Here is a 24867-nt window from a genome sequence, read left to right on the forward strand (position 1 = left end):
TTCCATATAAACATTTTAAATGATGTTTACATGAGCCAAACACTTTCTGGCCATTATTGCATTGTGGAGGCCACAGGGGTTTCCTTCTCTCTGTCAGTCTGGCTGGGCTGACAGACAGACTGGCGGGTGGAGCGGGGGATGAGCTGATAAGCAGAGCACAGTTCTGGCTACTGAAATAGGACTAAGTGTGCTGAATAGCTCTTGAGGCCTCCCAGTGACTGCCTGGGATTCAGCCAACCCCACAGAGAGGGCAGTTGTTCCCTGGTTACAGAGCACTAACTAGTTAACTTCAGCGTCTTCAGATGTGGAAGGGTGAAGATGTGCTCTCTTTTTCTCTCGCTCTCTCTTTATGAAATAGAGTATTTTTCATGATTGCATTTGGTGTCGCCAGAAACTACTGGTGACATTCTCAACCGAATTCTCCCCACTTATGCTGGAACCACCTATTCGTCCATTGCTTTCTCTGTGGTACTTTTAATACCCCTGCTCTTTGCCCTTCTCAAATTGATTCCAGCCCCTTGACGGCTGTACTTTATTTTCTCAGTGAACCTCCCCCATCCCCGCCCACAACTTCTTTACTTAGTCAATCGTTACGTTATGGTCCAACACTTCAAGTACTTTTGTGACCAGTATCCTTTGTATCTCTTGTCCTCCTTGGTGCCTAGAAAAACTCTGAGCAAGGATCAATATGATCATCTCCTTCCTTCACTCCTACACATGGCCTGCTGTGTGCTGCTGGAGAAAGTGTCACTTCTGTGCAGCTCAGTACCACGATGGAGTCATGCTCTTCTACCTCATGTTGTTCATGACAAGCACATGTGTTCCATTAGGTGTCATGATACCTTGACTCTGTACCCAGGCCTGAGACACCACTTATTCATGACATTTCAGATTTACTCAGCTGGCCCACTGCTTGGAGATTGATCTCTTCATGGTTCTCTCATTCTTGTGACAATAAGTGGCATCAAGAAACTTCTCTGTATTGCCAACTGTTTACCTTCACTTCCCTCTCTAAGAAGAGTGTATCTTCATCATAGTCCTTTAGATTGTATACAACTATTACTATTAATATATCTAATTAGAGCTGCAATTTATTGGGTGGCTACAATGTGCCAGACATGGTGCTAGCTATTTTATATACATTAACTTAATTTAAACAAAAACCTTGGCATGTAGGTATTATAACCCAGATTTTACAGTTGAGATAATTGAGACTCATAAAGGTTAAGAAACTCACCAAAGGTCATACAACTATAAAGAGGCAGAGTTGAGACTTGAACCCAGGTCCAATTGATTTTGAAGCCCAGACTGTTCTTTGTTCAACACGGGCTCCCATATTATTTTTGAGAGATGTTGCTTAATTCGGAATGTCACAGATATTAATTATAGCAAACATAAAAAATGCAAAAATATTTTTAGTCACCCGTAGTTCCATCACCCAAAGACACCTTTGAATATTTTTCCCCCTAGTAATGTTTTCTACACAATATTTTACTTGTTCATTTGTGTATCATGTTTTATATGATTGGGCTAAGATAGCATATACCATATTGTGACCTTCTTTCTTGGCTAATATTTATAACAAGAATTTTTTCATCATACAGACTCTTCACAAACATGCTTTTCAGTGGCCTTTGCATTGATAAAAAACACTGGGGAGTGTCACAAATTCTGAGACTTTCCATGAAATAAGAAATATAATCTTGGGAGGAAGGATAAAGGAAGCTTGGACTCCTAGTCCTGGGCAAATGTTAGTCTATTTCAAATTGAAGAATGCAACAAGTGTGCACATTTCACATGGAACTTCATTAAAATTCAGCTTTATAAACCCTCGAGCAGAATAGACAAAAGTGCATGAGTCCATGTATTTATCTGAATTTGCAGAAAATTTGTTGGAAAGGTCATCAGCCCTAGATATGTAAGTGAATCCCTTGAATTACAGTGCTGTAGTCTTTATTCTAAGACTTTTCTCTTCCCCTAGGTTTGCATCCAGAGAAAGTCATGATTTTGCTACTCTGTTGCTCCTCAGCTTGTTTTCTCCCCTCCCACAGCTTCAGAGTGTAATAACTGAGACTCTTTAAAGTAGTTCAAGGATGATGGAAGATTGAACGAACGCCTTTGGCCTAGCTGAGTCCTGGAATAATTCTCAGGATGTGTTCACTTTGATTCTAATTCAGGATTAAACCTTTAGTGTCATTTAGTCCTGAACTATCTGTATTGGGAGATGGCCGCACATGTTATGTGTGTCACACAGGCCCCAATTATGGCCCCTGCAAAATATTCCAAGAACATTAGCAACAGGAGCCCAGATTTGATCAGCAAGTCACTTGTCTCTATAGAAAATTGATTTTGCCCTGGAACCTGAACTGAGAGTCTGATAACTTATTTGGTTTTGGCAGTTTTGAGACTGAGAGATTGAGATGGAGGTTCCTTTGACTGTGGATCTTATCTCAATTGAATACTGATAGCCTATGTCATCGTAATTGTCACACTAGAAAATATCTGTGTAAGTGATTCTCAACCACAGAGAGCCAATGATTAATTAGAGAAATCAATTCATGTTCTATTTGCATAATCCATTTATTCAGTGTGTTTTCTTGTGAACTAAAAAAAAAAGTCTATGTATATGCATGTACACACACACACCCCCAAAACTGAAAGTGGATGGGAGCAACACCCCCTCTCCTTGCCTCCCAAAAAGAAGAAATCTTTGCAAGCATGACCCTCTTGATATTATGCTTCAGTAATAAAATTTGATGAGATTTTAAATTATTTCCCGTTGATTCTGGGAAAAGGCACTCAGTGAATAACTCTGCTATTCTGAACAAATTATTAGTTTGCACAAGAAGGCTGGCTACCCTTGGCCGGAGAACTTTTAATTAGCCTTACTCCTTTTTCAGTCTTTGCATGTTCTTTTACTGGTGTAAATTTCAAAGTCTTTGTTTTAGAATAGATTACTGAGTAGAAACGACTCTAAGTACATTAACAGGTAGATGTCTGTGCCTACCTTGTCCAATGGCTAAGGAGAGTGGTCAGATATTTAGTGGTGTGTTTTGAGTGTCTTCCCTGTGTAGAGCTTGGCGCTGTTGGAAATATCAAAGACATATAAAGCATAACTTCTGTATTTAAAGAGCTTGAAAACAAATTTGTTTTGCCCCAATAAATAGAAAGGGCCATATTAAACACACACACACACACACACACACTGACTCCATGATAAAAACTTCAAAATTATGATGCCAATACACAGAAAGAACTATATTAAAACACACACACACACACACACACACACACACACACACACTATGGTGGAAACTTCAAAATTCTAGTGCTTCTTTTGTCATAAATCAAATTTCACTTCTATGCATGGATCTGTTCTTTAATAGTTCTCTTCTGTCCCATTATTCTATACCTATGTTTTGCACCATTATCCATTTACCTAAATATTATAGCTTTATAATAAAGCTCGATGTCTACTAAGGCACATCCTTTTGCATTGTTGTTCTTCAAACTTATTGTGGATATTTCTGACTTGTTGCTTTCCACGGAAGTTTGTAATTAACTTGGCAAGTTATGTGGAAACCCAAACCAAAACAAAAAATGTAATGAGTTTTCAGGGCTGGCCTAGTGGCACAGTGGTTAAGTTTGTATGTTCAGCTTCGGCAGCCCAGGGTTCACTGGTTTGGATCCTGGGTGCAGACCTATACACCGCTTGTCAAGCCATGCTGTGGCAGGCGTCCCACATATAAAGTAGAGGAAGATGGGTACGGATATTAGCTCAGGGCCAGTCTTCCTCAGCAAAAGAGGAGGATTGGTGGCAGATGTTAGCTCAGGGCTAACCTTCCTCAAAAAAAAAGATATACTGAGTTTTGACCAGAATTACATTAATTTGTAGATTAGTTGGGGATATCTGATAAATTTATCAGATTCCTGTCCAGGGATATGGCATATCTTTCCATTTATTTAGATCTTCTTTTATACGCTTCAATAAAGATGTTATTTTCTGAGTAATGTTCTTGCTGTGTAATTTTTGTTAAATTAACTACTGAGGACTGTATAGTTTCTTTTCTATATGAAGAAACCTATAAATGTTTTTTAAGAACATGAAAAAATGATTTGAATAATTAGATATAACTTTTCCTGAAGGAAATATATAATACCATAAATGTGTATAATGAAATTTTAACAAATTACAATCAGATTATTGAAGTTGTTGGAATTAAAAATTAATTTTCATAATCATTCAGTTAGAAATATTGTCTAATTTCCTTTGTTTAAATCTTTTCCAAAGGTTTCTTCTTTCACCCACAAATTATTTAGAAGTATGTTAATTTCCAAATATTTGAATTTTTTCAAGATATTTATTTATTTATTATTGATTTCTAATTTAATTCTGTTTTAATGTTTTATATTTAGTGAAACTGGTTTTTGGCCTAGCATATTTTGAATCTTTATGACTGTTATATGTAGATGGGAAATGTGTGTTCTACAGTTGCTGGACACAGTGTTCTGTAAACAAATGGGGCCAAGTTGCTGTCAATGTAGTAAGTCTTAAATATCCTTACTGATTTTCTGTTTATTTGTTCTCTTGATTACTCATAGAGGAGTGTTGAACTCACCAGCTGTAATTGTGGGTTTGTTTATTTCTTCTTTCACTTCTTACTTCATTTTGAAGCTTCATAATTAGATGTACACCTATTTAGGATTGCTGTGTCTTCTTGATTGACTGCTTTATCATTATGACATGTCCTCCTTTTTCCCTAGTACTGTTCCTTATCCTGGAGTCTGCTTTGTCTGATATTAATTAGCCACTCAAGCTTTTTATAGTTAGGGTTATGTAGTATATATGTTTCTATCATTTTACCTGTAACCTATCTTTATCTCTATAATTAAAGTGAATATCCTGTAGACGCATATAGTTTGGTCTTACTTTTTACTCTGTTTTGACAATCCTAGACTTTACAATTGTGTCTTTAGTCCATTGACTGTTAATATAATTAGAAACATGGTTAGGTTTGAGTCTACCATCTTGCTAGATGTTCTCTGTCCCATTTGATCTTTGTTCTCTTTGTCTTCGTTTTGTGCTTTCTTTTGGATTAAATGATTATTTAATTTTACCTCTTTTGATTTATCATCTGTATCCCGTGGGTGTTTTATTTGTTGCTTTAGGCAGTTTATAGTATACATCTTTAATTTATTTCTGTCTGCCGTGAATTAAGATTGTGCCACTTTATGTATAACGTAAGAAACTTAACAACAGTAGATTTTTATTTTCCACCCTCCTGTCTTATGTGTTATATATATATTATATATAGATTTGACTTCTACATATACTTTAAACCCTATAGTAGTTTGCTTTTATTTTAATTATCTTTTAAAGAAATTACAGATGAAAAAACTCTTTCCCATTTATCCACATGTATGTTATTGCCAGTGCTTTTCATTTCTTTATGTAGATGTGAGTTTCCATCTGGCGTTTTTTCCTTCTGCCTGAAATACTTCCTTTAACATTTCTGGTAGTGCTGGTATGCTGGCCTTGGCTTTTTTCAGATCTTGTTCATCTGAAAATGCCTTTATTTTACCTTCAGCTTCTTTGAAGGGTATATTTTTGCTGGATATAGAATTCTAGGCTGTTCCTCCCACCCCAGCACTTTAAAGATGTTTCTTTTTTTTTTTTTTCTTTTTCACTTGGATTGTTCTGATGAAAAGTCAAAGGACATTATTTTTTCCCCTGTGTCAAATGCGTCTTTTATTTCTGTTTGTTTTTAAGAATTTCTCTTTATAATTGCTTTTCAGCAATTTGTTTATGATGTGCCCTGGTGAGTTTTTAGTTGTGTTTATTTTCTTGGGTTTACTGAGCTTCTTGAGAATATGAGTTTATTTTTCATCCAATATGGGAAAAAATGGCCATTATTCATATATATTTTTTGCCTTCCCCTTCTGGGAATCCAGTTACATGTATTTTCGATTGCCTGATGTTGTACCACACTGAGGCTCTGTTCATTTTTTTCAGTCTTTTTTCTCCACTCTGCTGGGTGAAACTTCATTGTCTTCCAGCCCTGTGTAAACTGTGATTGTTAGTGCGTTTTGGATTTATAGTATTTGTCCTTTCCCTGGTTGTTGTTCTTGGATTGGTCTTGTTTGTAGAGTGTCACCCTGCACAGGCACAACTTAGGATTCAGCCAGAGATTCAAGAGAACCTGGATTCACATTTCTGGAGCTTTTTTTTTTTTTTGCCATAGCTCCTTTCTTTCTGACATTCTCCACAAATTCCATCCAACGTGGCATTGCTGAACTTATTTCTGTATACTAATTTTAGTGAGATTGCTGTACTCTGCTTGGGATTGTGCCCCCTGAACTGTGGTCTGGAAGTAACTTTAGGTAGAAAGTGGGGATTGCTGTAGGGCTCATTTCATTTTTCCTCTTACCTCAGGGATCACAGGCATATCCTGCCTTCTCTCCAATATATCTAAACATGAACTTCCTAAAATTTTTCTAGTGTCCTAGTTGTTCATGGCAGGAGGACTATTCCTGTATCAGTTATTCCATGGCCATAAGCAGTAGTCTCTATAAATTTTTGTTGCTATTGTATCTTTAAAAAATATTTTCTAATTTTGGTTGCTGTTCTATAGGAACAAAATTAATTTTTAAATATTAATCTTATATACAGCAACCTTGCTGAACTATTTTATTATTTCTAGTAAAGTGTAGAATCTCTTGGATTTCCTATGTGGATAAGCATAGTGTTCATGAATGAGGACTGCTTTGTTTTTCCTTTCCAAGTGTTGTTTGTTTTATATACTTTTCTTATCCTAATGCATTAGTTAGTACCTTTAGCACTGTATATTGAATATTTTAGCAGCCATTCTTGTTTTTCTCCCTGAATCTAAAGAATTCCTTTAATATTCCACTTTTTTTTTTTTTGAGGAAGATTAGCCCCGAGGTAACATCTGCTGCCAGTCCTCCTCATTTGCTGAGGAAGACTGGCCCTGACCTAACATCCTTGCCCATCTTCCTCTACTTTATATGTGGGATGCCTGCCACAGCATGGCTTGACAAGCGGTGCCAGGTCTGCACCTGGGATCCGAACCGGCGAACCCTGGGCCACTGAACGGAATGTGCGCACTTAACCGCTGCGCCACCGGGCCAGCCCCTAATGTTCCACTTTTCGCTTTGATGTTTGTATGCTTTTGATTGATTCCCCTTATCAGGTTGAGGAGGTTCCTGTCTATACTTAGTCTGTTAAGAACATTTTTAAAAATCATGTATGTATACTGAATTATATTGAATGTGTTTTCTGCATCTATGGGATGATCACATTCTTTTTCTGTTTTTGTCTGATATGTTGAATTATATTTTTTTCTGATGTGAAATTATCCCGATATTTCTGGAATTAGCTCAAATTTTTAAATACTGTGCTGGTTTGGGTTTGGTAATTTTACTTAGGATTTTGAATCTGGATCATAAATAAAATTGGCTTATAAAGTTTTCTAATGCTACCCTATTCTGGTTTGGTATAAAGAATGTACTAGCATTATACAATGAATTGGATGGATATCTTCTCTCTTTATCTGTTTTCTGGCATAATTTGGATGAAATATGAGATACTTGTTATTAAAATCTTTGGAAGTACCCACCTGTGAAACCATTGGAGCTGTGTTTTTTAGGTTTGGTTAAGTCATTTTTCTGTGGATAAATCTTTAATCACTGAATTAATTTCTTTGCATTTATAGGATTTATTTCAATTTTCTTTTTATTGTTTGAGTAAAATACTTTTTTCTAGGAAATCCTCTATTTTGTCTCTGTTTTCAAATTTAAGGGCATAGAGTTGATCATACTGCTTTTACCATCTCTTTTATTCATAGGTATGCACTTTTTGTTCCAAAATGTGTCTTCTTTATTTTTGATTGATCTGGTACAACAATGTTTTTTATTTTATTTTATTTTTTAAGAAACTGATTTTTTGATCTGTTCTATTTTATCTTTATTTTTTATTGTGTTGTTTTTTGGTCCTATCTTTATTATTTCCTTGCTTCTCTTCTATTTAGCTTTACTCTTTATGATTTGTTTTGATACATAGCTCATTTATTTTCATTTTTTTCTTATAAGCATTTAAGAATGTAAATTCCTCAGTATTACTTTAGCTGCATTTTACATATTTTAATATGTAGCGTGTTTACAATACTTCAATTCTGACTATTTTCTGTTTTCCAGAGCTGTTTAGGAAATTTTGTTGTTGTTGTTGCTATTGTTTTAAATGTCCAAGTCTATAGAGGTTTATATTATCATTTTGTTCTTGATTTCTAATACAGTGACATTAGGGCCAGAGCATATGGTCTGTATGTATTATTCTTTGGTATTTGTTGATCTGTTTTATGGCCTAGAATGGCCTAGCTGTCTTTTGTGTTCTGAAATTTCACTATGATGTTTCTAGAAGTGTTTTTTTAAATTAATTAATTTTTATTGAGGTAACATTAATTTATAACATTACATAAATGTCAAGTGTACATCATTATATTTCAATTTCTGTGTAGACTACATCATGTTCACCACCCAAAGACTTCATTACTATCCATCACTGAACACATATGTCCTATCACCCTTTTCGCCCTCCTCTCTCCCCCCTTCCCCTCTGATAACCACCAGTCTGATCTCTGTGTCTATGTGTTTGTTTGACATTGTTTTTATCTTCTACTTATGAGTGAAATCATATGGTATTTGACTTTCTCCGTCTGACCTATTTCACTTAGCGTAATACCCTCAAGGTCCATCCATGTTGTCCCAAATGGCAAGATTTCATCTTTTTTTATAGCTGAGTAGTATTCTGTGGTGTGTATGTATCACATCTTCTTTATCCATTCATCCATTGATGGGCACTTAGGTTGCTTCCACATATTGGCTATTGTGAATAATGCTGTAATGAACATAGGTGTGCATGTATCTTTTTGACTTAGTGTTTTCATTATCTTGGGATAAATACCCAGCAGTGGAATAGCTGGATCATATGATAGTTCTATTCTAAATTTTTGAGGAATCTACATATTGTTTTCCATAATGGCTGCGCAGTTGACATTCCCACCAGCAGTGTGTGTCTTCCCTTTTCTCCACATCCTCCCCAACGCTTGTTTTGTTAATTATAGCCATTCTGATGGGTGTGAGGAGATATCTCATTGTAGTTTTGATTTGCATTTCCCTAATAATTAGTGATGTTGAGCATCTTTTCATATGATGTGGTTTTGCTTTAATTTATCCAGATTGGAGCACATTCTCCATTCTAGAAAAATTTCAGCCATTATCTCTTCACTGCCTGTCTCCTGTCTTGCTGTTCTCTTCATCTGGAACTCCTATTAGATATATATTAGGCTTTCTCATTCTGTCCTTTATGTTTCATAATCTCTTGTTTTATATTTTGCACTTCATTGTTTCTCTGTAAAGGCAATATGGTAAATTTATTCATATCTGTATTCCATTTACTAATTTTCTCATCAGATTTGTGATAATACATTGTTTAATCCATTCTTTTGAAATTAATTTAATTGAATATGTCTTTATAAAATTTCTCTTTTGTTTTCTTTTGCATCTACCTGGTCTTTTCTCATATTTTCAGTTCCATTTATTCAGTTTTTAATATTTTTAAACACAATTATTTTATAATGGCTTTCAAGTATTTTAATTTGAGGTTCTTGGAGGTCTCATACTGCTGGGGTGTGTCCTAATTCTGGCATTTGGTGGATTGACTGTTTCTTCATGTATTTTCCAATTTTGGATGGTGAGCTGATTTTCACCAGTGCCTTATCTGTGGAAAGTCCATGGAACCTGGCTTTAGAGAGTATCTCTTCAGAATGGGAGTGTCTTTGCTTCTCCTGAAACCCTAAGGTTGATCCAGTCCAGTAGCACCCTTTTCTTTCCCACCCAGAGAATGTGCTCAAGCAGACAAACTTCCTTGTTTTCTTTCTTTTTTGGTGGGAGGACTTTTAAATGACATTGTAGCCTCTGGGAATCTTGGCTATACATAGGTAGGAGGTGGTGGGTTTTAGATTCAATTCCCTGCTTGGATTCTCCTTCACCCAAGAGGGCCTTAGTACCCACGCTCCTTTGTTGCATAGCTGTACATCCCCATCCCTGCAGTAGCACAGGTTAGTATACTAACTGGTTTTGGTTTTCAGTGCCTTCCCAGTGTTTGACCCCTGCACTTTCCCTTACCTGCTTGAAAGCATTTAAAGGATGTTTGCTATATTTTAACTGTTTCTTCTTGTTTAACACACATATATTTGAATGTCATTTATTTCTACCTTGAGGCTTTGACCTTGAGGTGATGTTTGAGTCTAATTATACAATTCAAAGCAGAGGACTTTGGTGATTTCAGGGCTGTTTTCTATATCCCCAGGATTTCTGTGATATAAGCATTAATGCAGATTGGTCTGTTGAGGCATGATATTGTGGCTAGATATGAAGCTTTCAACTCGCATCTGTCTTTGTTTCATTAAGTGTTCTTGAAGTTAAAAGAATTAAAGGAAGTTAGGATATGGAATTAAATCTACAAATGCTTAACTTTTGGATTAAGTTGTATAACTTCACAGGATGTTTTCGTAACTCTTTCAAAAATATATTCATTTGTCATATTATTGTGACAAACATTCATTGGGGACCATATGATAAAGCAAGTGTTCAACATTTACATAACATTTGAGAGGATTGTTGATACTAATGAAATTCTATCTTTAAAAGAAGTAGGCATTCCTGGAGGGAAAGGTGCTACGCAATTGAGAATTTTGATTAGTCTTATTGCTTTACTGTGATTCATCATAGACTGATTTCTTAGTAAAGTTGCTCCATTTTGATTTCAGAATTCTTTGTTATATCACTGAATAATGGATGAGGAGGACAGAGAAAAAGAGCAGAGGTATGAACTCATAACTGACTAATACTTATGTCAAAGCCCTCTCCCCTGTCCTTTGTTCTCATTTCACATCTAGCAAAATCCTACTTCCTCGGGAAAACCTGCCTCATTCAGGGAAATTTGTTCTTTCTAGTGGATTTTCCCTAGTCCCTAGCCCCAGCTCTATTATAATCCTTAGTGTATTGCCAGTGTTGTGTCTTACAGCCCCCCTCATCAAACTGTGTCATCCATACCTTGCATGGTGGCTGCCCAGAGTGACACTAAATAAATGGTTTACACTCCCTGATAGGTTTAGAAGCCTGTTTTGGGTCCTTGGCTTGCCTAGAGCTTAAATTCATTTACGTTTGAGAAGACAAATTACCTTATTTTTTCAGTTCAAGTATCTAAGTAAATTTTGGCGTGCTGATCAAAAAGTTTTTGTCAAAATTTTTCAGTATGGTCTACATTTTTTAAAGGTGTAAAAAACATCTCAATTAGCATTAGATTGCTCAACTTTCTCTCTGAGAAGGGGCATTGGCTTTGAGAGAGCCTCTTGAGTAATTACAGATCATTTAGAAACAATTTTCCTTAATCAGAAGTACTCTTATAACAGGTAAGAATATATGGTGGAACAAAGACCCACCATCAAATTCAAATTAATTTGGGCTTATTTTATATAATTCTTAGGCCGCTGTGCCAGACATTGTGTTGGGCTTTGCCATGGAAGACATAGAGACAGATCTGGTCCCTCAATGGCCTCACAGTCTTAGGGAGATGAGAATGGCTTTCATTTCCTTCTTTTAATATTGACAGTTATTGCTGTCCTATGACTGATCAAAGGGACTGGATTTTTGCTCAGATGTTGACGTTAACATCTCCCTTTCTCTCTTCTTATTGCTTTCCATCCATTGTTCCACCATCTGAATTCCCAGCCCTCCCGTTACCATTAATAACTCTGATTGTTTTTTGTCGATTAGGGATGCATCTGATACATCAGAAAATAAAGAGAAGGAACATGTCAAAGCCCTCTTCGCAAGACTACGCACCCTGCTGCAGACTCATGGCTATCCCGTAAAAGGAGACAGAGTGAAAACAGTGCAGAGCACTACTGCTGTGTCTCAGAAGGAAGGTTTGATTTGAGCCCACTAACCCATTCTTAGAGCTTTTTGATTAGTCACATTGGAAATTAGCTGTGGGGGAGACAGCCGGCTCTCCTCCTTTACTTCAAACACTCTTGGGAGGGATTCATGACCAGAAGGTCTCCTGAAGCACCTTTTAATACACAGATATCTAGTTTCTCTCCATTCATTAATTTGCTTATGGTCAATGCTGAAAATATTATTGAGGTTCATACAAAAGTGGAACAAGGAAATGAGAATTAATAAAAGTGTACTGGTCAACAATAATGCAGATTTCTGTATCTTAGGCGTTTGAAGGCATATGGTAAATGTTACTAAGCGAAACATGGCCTTGAGGATTTAAAATAGTACCTATAATACTTAAGTAGGTTTAACTCAAAACATGTGAGCTGATTATGCCCATAAACATGTAATGATTCTGTAAAAACCTCTTATTTAAAAAAAACTTTCTTGATCCCATGATACCTCCAGCTATTGCCCTGTTTATGTGCCCCTTCACAGCAAAACTTCTTGAAAGGATTGTATAGACTCTGTCTCCGCTTCCTCATGCCTCCTTCTTTCCTCATCCCCCTTCACTGTGGCTGGAGCTCCTGCCCCTGCAGTACAACTATGTGTGTCAGGAATAAGAGTGACCTCCACATTGGTGAATTCTTTGGTCCCTTAACTGTCCGCGTCTTTCCTGACCTTTCAAAAGCATTGGACAGGTGACCACTCCCTCCTTTTTCCCCCCATTTTCCTATTTGCTTTTTCTTTTTAAGTAATTTTATTTTGATTGTAATGATTTATAACACTGTGTAATTTCAGGTGTACATTATTGTGTATCACTTCGTGAATACACTTCATCGTGCTCACCCCCAGTAGTCTAATTTTTATCCATCACCATACATATGTGCCCCTTTGTCCCTTTTGCCCACCCCCCCAACCTCCTTGCCCTCTGGTAACCACTAATCTGTTCTCTTTATCCATGTGTTTGTTATCTTCCACATATGAGTGAAATCATGCCATAAAAAAGACAAAATCATCCCATTAGCAACAACATGGATGGACCTTGATCGTATGATGTTAAACGAAATAAGCCAGAGAAAGACAAATATTGCCTGATTTAACTCCCTCCTTCTTGAATCACTTTTCTCTTGGCTTCCAGGATAATACACTCACCTGATTTCTCTCCTAGCTCGTTGGCCACTCCTCCGTCTTTCCTTGCATCCGCCTACTTCCCCTTTCAACTTCCAAACATTGATGTGCCCCAGGGTTCAGTCCTTGGACCTTTTCTCTTCTATATCTACACTCATTTCGCAAGTAATCTCATCCAGTCCCTTAATTTGAAGTGCTACCTGGATGTCAGTGACCCCTACTTTTTAAATCTCTCTGACCCTGTCCTCCTACCTGAGCGCCACACTTGAGAATCGTACTCATTGTTAAATCAGCAAGAGAGTTTCCTATGTGATTTCTTCACTTGGATATTTAACAGGAAAGTTAACATGGCCCTAAAGGAACTCTTGATCCCTCTCCATTCCATTGCCTCTCGCACCCCTACCCCTGGTTCTCCCCATTTCAAAAACTGGTACCATCAGTCATTCTTCTAGCTGCTCAAGCTAAAAATCTAAAAGTCATTCTTGTGTCCTCTATCTCTCTCACCTCCTCACCCAATCCATCAGCAAATCCTTTGGCTTTACCTCTAAAATATATGTCATATCCATTCTCTTCTCCCCATTTCCATAGCCTTGGTGTACCAGCTTAATCCAGGCCACCATCATCTGTTACTTTTGAGGAAGCTTCCTCATTAGACTCTCTCCTTCCACCCTTGCTCCCCAATTTGATCTGTTTTCCACAAACAACCACACTGATCTTTTAAAAATATATGTCACTCTCCTGCTTAAAAGCACTTCATGTTGTACTCAGAATAATATCAACTCCTTACCATATACCCTACGTGATCTGGCCCTGCCTAACTCTCAGACTTTATTTCCTACTACTCTGTCTCTTGGTCACCCTACTATAGCTCCTTTGGCTTCCTGTCTGTTGTTCATATAGGCCAAATTATTTCCTGCCTTGCTTTGTACTTACTGCTTCCTCTGTCTGAGGTACTTTACTCCTGGGTCTTCCTGTCTTTCAGATCTTGGCTCAGATGTTACCTTCTCAGCAAGGCTTTCCTTGATCACGCACTCTAAATTATTGCACTTAAAGATACATGAAACTATCAGGTCCATTGTCTATGTGTTGATTATCTGTCTCCCCCTCACTCAAGTCTGTAAGACACAAAAAGACAGTCACTTTATTTGTCTTGTTCATACTGTATCCTGAGCCTCTAAAACAGAGTAGGATACATAGTAGGAACTCAGTAAGTATCAGTTAAGTAAATGAATGAATGAGGTTCAGTTTAACAAGAATTACCAAATCTTTATTATGAGTTAAGTACTGTGCGAGGCACTGGGGTTATAGCAAAGAACTGGATATGGTGCCTGCCCTGGAAGCCAAACAAGCACAAGTTCCCGGGTAGTAGTAAGTAGAAAAGCCTTTGATGATTGAGTGATAAAATACAGTAGTTTTCTTTTCTTGGAAATATATGGACTTTCTTCTGTCATTTTTATTTCTTTGGAAATAAAAAATGGAGTATGGGAGATGAAAGTCACTAGGTGGAGCTGAAAGTCAATGGGGAAGCGACTTCAGAAACTGGCTTTGGGAGAGTGTCATAGGTTGTATCCTGAGTTTGAAAAACTGTGACCAGAATTGAGTTTCCAGGCGGGGGCAGTTGTCAGGCACACTGACTTTGAGGCAGTTGTGTAATTGGTGTGGTTTCTTTTTCATATTATTTCTACTTCCCATGAAGTTACATGCCCTCTTCTCATTCCCTCCTTAGTGAGGGTTCTGGAGCATTCCTGCTCATGCCTGGCCTCCTTCTTATCTGAATCTACTCATAGGAAAGGATCTGAGACTCATACCCACTAAGAAAGCAAGTGCTGCTCTCAGAATTATCCTTGTTAGGGGTTTAATGTTTTTAATAGATATCAGGGTCTCTAACCCTGATCTGTATGCCATGGGTCTCTAACTTTTCCGTGAGGAGAAGAAACTAACATTTATTGATACGCATTAAAATAACTGGAGGTTAGAGGGCTGTGTTAGTGGAGTCCCTGAGTTAGAGAAGTCAGCGGAGTAGGTGGGATTGGGGGAGATGGAGAGGGCCAGATGTTGATAGCAAAGGCTCTGAGTGAGCACAGGAGCAGAAATACTGCTCATGGAGAAAACGAGAAAACCTCGAAGAATGGAGAAGGATGGATGGGAGATAGAACAGCGTCAAGAACTTTGAAGAGATACAAGATAGGGCTTAAAGATTTTCTAGTTAAGGGCCCTTGCTAAAAGCTTAATTGGGTCAAACTAAATCATGGAATTCCCTATTGCAGCCAGGCATTGGGGAGATTTTAGGTGTCTGGATATGCCCAGAGCCCTTGACACAGCCTGTACCTTATCTGACGTATTATGAATACTGGGTTTTGGTAGAATTCAGAAGACTTTAACAAGTCAAAGAAAAGGAAATAACTGGAGGTGGAAAATCATAAGTTGTTGGAGAGGTCATAATGTGCTTAGTAGAAACTGAGTTGGATGATCTTCAAGATATTTTTCAATTCCAAACACTTCTATGTTTATGATAATTTATAAGCAATTAGTTAGTCTACATCAGATCCTTCATTAGCACTCAGTATTTTCTCATGAGAGTCTTTTCTATAAAATTAATTATAACTTTGAAAAGTCTAATACCCATAGCTAATAATTTTAATGTGACAGTTTTATGTCTTTTCTTCCTTTTTGCAAAAAGACAAAGACAGTCCAGAAAGCTCTAGAGAGCAATCTGATTGGGTTCCATCATTCCACACCTATGAAGACTTCAACCATATGACGCTACAAGTAAGAGGGGTTTTGTTCTTTGATTGCTTAGTATGCAGAATATGTGCAATAGAAGATAAAGAATAATGTTTAAATGTGGCTAGGAGGCCATGCATAGCAGAATTACCTAAGGAGTTTGGTAAAAATGCAGATTCCTGGGACCCACCTTAAACTGTCTGAATCAGAATCTCAATCCTAGTAGGGGCTAGGTGCCTACATTTTTAACAGGCTCTCCAGATGCTGCTTATGCCAACTGAGTTTTGAAAACCACTGATCTCAAATGACAAGAAATACGAACAAGTCTTTGCATAGATTAGTGGCAAGGTAAGTAATTGTATGGTACTCATTCAGCATAGATTGTTAAGCCTTCAAGTCTTATTTTTTTCCTCAAGGACATGAGGTGTTTATGGCTTCTTTCTCCAAGGGAACTGGTTAATTTCGCTAAGTTCAAAACCCACAAACTAAAGCCTGAATGACCATGGTCTTTTGAGTCAAACAGATAGGGACATGAATTGTGCCTTTGTCGCTTACTTGCTCTGTGTCCTTTAGAAAGTTACTGTCTCTGAACCTTGATTTCTTCCTCTGTAAAATGGGTAAAAATATCTCTACTTCACTGAGTTGTGAGAAATAAAGTGAACATGTTGTAAAAGGTGAAAGTACTCCTTCTCACTCTCTTCTCCATGTCACTTAATTTCTCATTTTTCATTCCTCTGTCTCTTTGTGTTGCAGTTTGAGTCATTTCTTGAGCTCTATCTTCCAATTCAAAAATTGTTTTTCCAGCTATGTTCTAACATGCTATTTAACTTATACATTGAATTTTTATTTTTGGTGATATCATTTTTAGACATTTTGTTTGATTATTTTTCATATCTGCTTGGTCAGTTTTGAGTCTCTTGTTCCTTCATCATATCTTCAATACCATTTGTTATTTATTTAAGCATACTAAGCATATTTATTTTATATTCTATTTCTGATAATTCCAGTATCTACTGTTTGTCAATCTGAATCTGCATGTTATTGTTCATATGGCCTCTTGTTCACTATGTTTCATTTCTTCCTGTGTTTATTAATATTTTATTATAAGTCCATGCTATTTGGAACTTTATCTGCATGAATTCTTTGAGCCCTGGTTTTAAAATAATTCTCAAGAGATCATTTCGATTGTTTTCACTAGTTATCTGGGGTCAGGACAACTTTAAACTAAACAATAGGCTTGCAGTGTTGAGGGCTACACAGGTAGTATGTGAATTTCAGCTCCAAATCTGTGTGTGTGTTGGCTTCTGTTTAGCAATTCCCAGATGAGACTGGTTTTTCTTTTCTTCTCTAGCCAGAGCTGAGGCTGAGGCAGGCATGCACATTCCCTGTCTCTCTTTGCGGGATAAGATCTTTCTATTTTGCCTGCTGAGAGTGTTTCCTTTGGGAGGCCTGGCTTTATGCAGGAGTCTTTGATTTTACCTCCCACCTTGTGCAGGCAGCTTTGCTTTCTGTCCCCTAAGCTCTATGCCATCAGTGTTGTGCAGATATTCCCGTGGCAAGTACAGGCTCCGATATCCCCTTACCTCTTCATTCCCATGTTCTAGCCATTTCTGATATCAGATTGTTTCCCTTACTTTACCATAAGCTCAGTCCTGTTTTGAAATAATAAATTTTTATATATTTTCTTCGTCATGTTAGGTGTTCGCTACCAGGAAGCATTTGTCTGGCTATCTAATCCACTATATAGCAGGAAGGTGATGGCAATATCCATGTTTATTGGTGGATGACTCAACTAACTACAAATGAAAATGCCCTCCAAAATATTCTTAGCGTTTTTGAAATTAACTTTGAATTAAATGTGAAACAACCTACATACGGAAATGAATCTTCCTAGTTTGTGTTGGAGAGTTTTTTGTTAATTGGGTGTACATTAAAATTTGTTTGTCTAAGTGGCACATCATTTGATAAACATCTCATGCTTAAGGTTAAATAGATTCTGTGTAGGAGGCAGAATAATGGAATTTTAATTAAGTCTGTGCCTGCCTTATTGATATTTAAGGACCACAATACATTTTCAGTGTGTTACTGTAATTACTTATGCATTTAGAAATAAAGTTATCATTTTATTATTGTTCCACTATTTAATTACATTATCATTCTCTCTTCATTAGTCATTAGATGGATTTATGATAATACTGAGCACAGATGGAGTGATAATTTTCGTGGATGGAAATATCTCTTCTCTCCTTGGCTATTTTTCAGTAAGTTCTTCCAGCTTTTGGGAAAGGATCATTGGGTTTGCTACTTAAGGGTTCATTATTTGTTTTCAGGAGCATATAACTCACCAGAGAAGACGTTCTCAATGTTGTGAAAATGTGCACCTGTTTGATTGTCCTCTCCATTGGTTTCAGTTTTAAATCTATAAAAAGAAACTGATATGAGGTAATGAAACACTTTGTGTGTGTCAGTGTGTCTGTGTGTACGTGTGTGTGTGTGTGTGTGTGTGTGTGTGCATGTGGTTTGTAAACTGCCCCTGAAGGCAATCTCCAAAGAAGAATGTGCTTTTCGAAATGGCAGTCTCCTCAGAATCAGTGGATAGTCCCCAGGGTGACTGCTTTGCAAGGCAGCCTTCACTGGGATGGATGTATTTGATTTTGTGCATTTTTTTAGGATCTATCATATATTGATTAAACAATGAAAGTCATAATTTGCTCATGCTTGCTCGAGGCATCCATTTCCAGGTCTGATTTGCTTTTGGTTTCTTTGTACTGAAGAACAAATTTAGAAAAAATTGTATAGATTATCAATATTGTAAGTATTGCTGAAGACATCTACACATGAGTTGTAGTCAGGGTCTCTGGTGTCTAAAATGATCACTCAGTCCCGAGCCCTTTGGTGTTTCTATGCCTCTCTCAGGAAAGCTTTTTCTGTCTTCCTAGTCCCATTGACTTAGAGTATATGATTTCCTAAAAATGTTTCTGGATCTTTAGGCTGCACACCTAACAAATACATGGCTTAAGCACAAAAGTACTACATACCTTCATATTCCACTAATGCGTATTAGTGAAGAGGGGCTTTGTAGAATACATCCACCACCACCTCTGAAATCCACCACTGCCACCATCTCTGTCCTTTGGCTCGTTGTGTTAATCATATCTGGGTTGTTGCTTTCATTGCATATTCCTCACTCCACAGAGTTGTCTCAAGAACTTGACAAACCTTGACCCAGAGATCTATAGCAATCAAGTTGGGAACATGTAAATTTGTAGAAATTTTGTTAAATTACTCTGTAGTTAAGTTAGATGTGGATTGATTAGAAGCTTAGTCCACCAGTTATGCTGTTTCAGCCGGCATGTTCCATGGCCCACTTGGAAACTCAGAGAGCTTTTCTACTCTTTTCTCTTTATTTACGGATACTATGATCCATCTCTATTTCTCACTCTCTTCCTTTCTTTTAGAAAACAATGTACATTTTCAAATTCAGCTTATATTTGTAGGATACCAAAACAGCTGAATAAAATTCAAACATTAGAGAGATTCATTGAATTGAACTTCAGAGTACTTATATCGTGGGAGGGGAATGGTCTTATTAAATCTATATTAAAAGAAAGAATGTATAAGTATGATCCATTACAGATTATATTTTGTTATAGTGGAAACCAGAAAACTACTCAGATTCTTGTGGTATTATATATTGCTTAAACCAAATTTGTCATACACTAAGACTAGTGACTTTTTCCTATTACATGAAGATTTTTCAGTGATGGTGTTAGTTATATTATCCTTGTTTCTTTATGTATTTTGGTTCAAAGTTTTCACTCTGAAGAGACTCTTTCACCCTTCAACATTTGAGGTGTCTTATACACACCCACAAACACACACATATACGGCCAACCTAAGGTAGAGGTGTCTGGGAGATGGTTTGAACAACTAATCTGAAACCATGACTCGATTACCTGAGATTGGTAGACTTAAAAATAAAGCTATAACTATTACGACTGTACATAAACATTAAATGGGAGTTACGTTATGTATTCTTATAAATCAGGGTTAAAAAGAACTATACCTGAGGCACAATGTCACACTTTTCCTCATTAAATCCTAATTCTTCGTAATTTTTAACAACATGCAATTTTTTTCCAGGCTTTGATTAGAAATTTCATTTTAATAGTCACCCATCTTATAATAATATGGAAACCAAACCATTTCTAGAGTATCTGTCTGGCTCCAGGAATCTACAGTTTCATTAAAAATCAAGGCACCTCTGTCTATTGGGCTGCTCTAACTGATAAGGTGATGAGGTGGGAAGAACTTGATCTTTGGAGGCAAATAATCTGGAGATTAAAATTTAGCTCTGACATTCACTAAGTACATAAGCTTTAGTTTCTCATCTGTAAATGGGGAAAAAATATTACTTAGAGAGTGACCAGAGGTGAGCTATTACAAATGGGCTGGTTAGTGCAGGCCTGTCTGATCAGGTGACATTTGAACAGAGACCTGAATGGAGTGAGTTATGTGAATCATGCAGATAACTGGAGCAAGTGTGTTCCAGGCAGAAGCAAAAGTGCATGAGAAGCCCTAAAGCAGAAATGTGCTTGGTGTGGATAAAGTATGGTAAAGAAACCACCGTGACTGGAGTGCTGTGAGGAAAAGAAAAAATACTAAGAGGTGATCAGATCAGAGTAGTAACAGAGGTCCACCTTGTTTAGGGCCATTGTAATGACTTTGCCATTTCCTCTGAGATGGGAGGAAGCCATTGAGGGTATTGGAGCAGATGAAGGAAATGATCTGAACTTAAGTTTTATCAGGATCTCTCTGGCTCTTGTGTTAAGAAGAATAGGTTATGGGGACAAGCATGGCAGCAGGGAGTCCACTTGGAAACCTATTGCAACAGCCCAGGCAATAGATGGTTAGGGATTGTTTTAAGGTGGAAGTGGAAGTAGTCAGTGTTTTGTAGGTAAAATAAGTTTTGCTGATGGGTTGAATGGGAGTGTGACAAAAAGAAGGGGAGAGTCCAAGTTAAAGATGTTATAACACATACCATGACTAAAGTGGTGGCTATTATCATCATCATGCTATTAAACTGATATCTGAAATCTGCCATCACACTTTCCCAATCATTGATTTCCTTGACAGCTTTTCTTTTGGAAAAACTTGTCGTCATTACCCCGTTTCTAGTAGTCTGCCCTCCTACTCACCCTACTTCATCATCTCCCAAGCACTGCAAAAAAATAAATAAGTAAAACTGAGGATTTACATATAGTTCCCTTTTACAATTCTTAAACAAATGAAACTTTCAAAATACACATTTCATCATGGGAAGAATTTTTCAACGTTAGTTTCTAAGAGACTTTATTACGTTTTGCACATAGGTGTATGGTTAGTTTGTGATAGTTGTGATGAGTTTTGCTGTTCTCCCTGGGAAGCTTAGTATAGCACAGTACAGCATAGTAGAGCATTACTAATGATGAGTCTTGTTTGATTCAGGATGCAGTCTGAATCTCGTGCAGAGGCTCTTAGCCTTCACGGTGCCCTGTATAGTTGAACAGTTTTCTAACGCATGTGCGATGTGAATGTCTATGCCAGCAAAAAGACGCTTCTTGTCTGGATTCTCGGTAAATGTCATGGAGTGGAGTAAATTCCTTTACTCTTTATTTGGCATGACTGAGACTCACCATACTAATATTTGTGGGACAACTAGTTCATATTTGCAAACTTGGCTTTTGAAAAACCTCCTTACTTCTTCACTGGTATTTATCCTTGCTTCATTAAGCTCTAAGTACCTTGATCTTTCTGCCTTCTGTAATAAGAAGAGCAGATGCCAAAGATTTACAAAAATAACGTGTTATTGATAATGCTTTCAGGTTTATGCCCTTTTTCTAACTATGGGGCAGGGTCACTGGAATGATTGTTATGTCCATTGTTTTTGGTTGGTGGTCAGTTATAAGGCATTCATTGTCACTGTCACCTTCCTTAAAGAATGTAGTTAATTAATAAGAAACTCATTGCCACTATTTCCATCCAAGGGAACGTACACAATCAAAAGACTGCTGGCTTTGAATTCTTTTTTTGTTTTTAAAGATTTTATTTTTTTCCTTTTTCTCCCCAAAACCCCCCGGTATATAGTTGTATATTCTTAGTTGTGGGTCCTTCTAGTTGTGGCATGTGGGACACCACTCAGCCACAGGGCCGGCCCCTGGCTTTGAATTCTTTTAAGTAACAATTCTATCCTTCATTTTTCTACAAATGAAAGAACTGGTGAGCCGTAGCACTTTGTAGCTCGTGTTATGGTATCGTTTTATACTTTGCTTCATAATTGCTTGTGTCTGTCTCATCTGTCCTACTGAGCTATGTGTTCAATGAAATTAGAATTCGTGTCAGGTTTATCTTTTTAACCCTCTTAAGTACTCAGTAAAAAGAATATAAATGAACTACTTCATGTAGAATGCCCAAAATGCGGAAACTGGCCCAGTAGCAAATTGGCTGCTCCTGGTACAAATTGGAATTGAGGCAGCTATGGTGTAGTGGAAGGAATAGTGCACATGGAGTTGGATGGAGCTAGGTGTGAATCTCGTCTCTGAACTTGTGACCTCTTAACAACTGGACAAGCTTTAATTTCTTCTTGAATGAAATAAGGGTAATACTTCCTCTTGCAAGGTATTAAGAGCTAGTTCACGTGAATATATATAGGACAATGTCTGGTGCAGAGCAGTTGTCAATCATGTGTTAGATGAGTGAATGAATGCGTGGTCTCTACTGAGCAGAGATAAGTTGGTTTGGTACCTAAAGTTTATTTTATAACTAAACCAATGAAGCATTTTTATTGAAAAAGTTAAGTTTAATGAAAAATATCGATATTTTTTTTGGGAAGTCAGTTTCTTACTGTGCAACTTTCATTGTCAAAATTCATTGCCTGTTAATTTCATAACATTTTGTTTGGTGAATTAAGGTAATATTTCTGTCCTGAATTGAGCCAAGCTTTTTCTTGATTGAGACAGGATCTATCTGCTAATCTGAGCACTGGCCAGCTCATAGACTGGCTTCTACAAATGAGTCATAATAATGTATTTCTGAATTTTGACTAAGATTATTAATATTAATCAGTTAAAAATAATTTGACTTTGTGGTTCGTTACCCAAAGCCATTATTCAGCTAAGACTACTTTGTTTATTGCTTTTTTCCTATCACTTTAAAAACTCTACTTAATGTCTAATATTCAATTTATCCATGTGTCACCATATTTCAGCTAAATGGTATAGCATTATTCCTTCAGTCAACTAATATTCAGTAAGTGCTCATTTGTACTAAGCTGTGTTCTAGGTGTTGAGGATGTAGCAGTGAATAAAACAGCCAAGGTCTCTGGTCTAATGCAATTTACATTTTACTGAGGGAGCCAGATAATAAACAGATAAACATATACATGTGATTATAGTGTCAGGTATGATAAGTGGTATGAAAAAAAAGCAGGAAGAGAATGTCAGAGAATTGGTGCTATTTAAAATACTTCTCAGTAGAGACTTAAATGAAATAAGGGAGAAAGTCATTACAAATATCTAGGAAAGAGTGTTTCACATTGAAAAGCAAGTTTAGGGGCCCCAAGATGACTGTTTGTTAGATGTATTTGCATTTGAGCAAGAAGTTCAGTGTACCTGCAGTGCAGTGAGCACAAGGGAGAATGGGAGGGAGCTAAAGTCAATAGGCAGTAAGGAACCAGAACATAGAGCTGTAAATGCCATTGTTAATTTCCTTGGCTTTTACTCTGAATGACTTGGGTGGCCAGTGGAAAATGTTGAGCAGAGGAATGACTTGATCTGACTTATGTTTCACATGGATCACGGTAGCTGCTCTGTGGAGAATGGAGTGAGAACAGGGATGTGGCAAAAATAGATGCAGGGAGACCAGTTAAGACTATTGCAGTAATCTAAGCTAGAGATGATGGTTTACACCAAGTGGTGAGAAGTAGACCAATTATGTATGTATTTTGAAGGTAGAACCGCAGAGTTAGCTGATAGACTGGATTTGGGGTTTGAGAGTCGAGGCAAGGCAAGTCGAGGGCAAGCATGTGGGTAAATGGTGGGGCTGTTTGTTGAAATGAGAAAGACCGAAGGAAGAGCATGTTTTGTGAAGGAAAGATAGGTGCACTGTTTTGGATATCTTAAAATTGAAATCCTATTAGATATCCAAGTTGAGTTATCTAGAAAAGTTCAGGGAGAAGTCTGGACTAGAGATGAGAAGTTGAGAGTCATTAACAGATAGATGATATTTAATGGGATATAACTAGAAGAGATTACCCCGGGAGACAGTAAAGTAAGAGAAGAGGTTCAATGACTAGGCCCTGGGAACGCCAGCCAAGCCAAGTAGTCAGGAAGAGGAGAAAAATCCAGCAAATAAAACTGTGAAGGAGTAGCTTTTGAAGCAGAAGGATATCCATATGTATATGGTGACCTGGAAGCTAAGTAAACAAAGTATTTCAAGGAAGAAGGAGGGGTCAGTTGTATCAAATGCTGAGATGTTAGGTAAGATAAACGTTGAGAATTGACTATTGGATTTGGCAATGTGGAGGTCACTGGCGACTTTGACAAAAGTGGAGCGGTTAGGATAAAAATCTGATTAGCGTGGTTTCAAGGGAGAGTGATAGGTGAAGAAGTGGGAGACAGCAAGTAAAGTTCCTTTCAAGGATTTTTGTTCTAAAGTGGACCAGAGAAGTAGTTCAAGCTGGAGGAGAGGATGTAGTGTCAAGGAAGGTTTTGGATTTTTGGAATGTTGTACTTTTTTGTTTTTAAGATGACAGATATTATAACATCTCTGATATAACATTTGCATGCTATGAGAAAGCCCTAGAAGAGAAGGACAGCTTGGCGATGTGGGGATTAGGGGAGAGTTTCTGGAATGATGTCCTGGAGTAGATGGCAGAGAATGAGAAGCAGTGCACCAGACATAGGTGGAAGCTCATTCATCGGAATAGGAAGGAAAGCAGGCCTCTGGCTGCGG

General features: G+C 37.3%; 1 protein-coding gene across 1 annotated transcript in view; it reads left to right on the top strand.

Annotated features, from left to right (window-relative positions):
• Positions 1-10871: 10871 nt before the first annotated feature.
• Positions 10872-24867, top strand: part of PASD1 (PAS domain containing repressor 1) — a 65779-nt gene continuing 51783 nt past the window's right edge. The window contains exons 1-4 of the mRNA XM_070501797.1: positions 10872-10903; positions 11857-11950; positions 15802-15921; positions 18048-18137. Coding sequence (XP_070357898.1) covers positions 10872-10903; positions 11857-11950; positions 15802-15921; positions 18048-18137 — 336 coding nt within the window. The remainder of the gene's footprint in view (positions 10904-11856; positions 11951-15801; positions 15922-18047; positions 18138-24867) is intronic.

Source organism: Equus asinus, chromosome X, assembly GCF_041296235.1.
Source record: "Equus asinus isolate D_3611 breed Donkey chromosome X, EquAss-T2T_v2, whole genome shotgun sequence".
Lineage (NCBI taxonomy): Eukaryota > Metazoa > Chordata > Mammalia > Perissodactyla > Equidae > Equus > Equus asinus.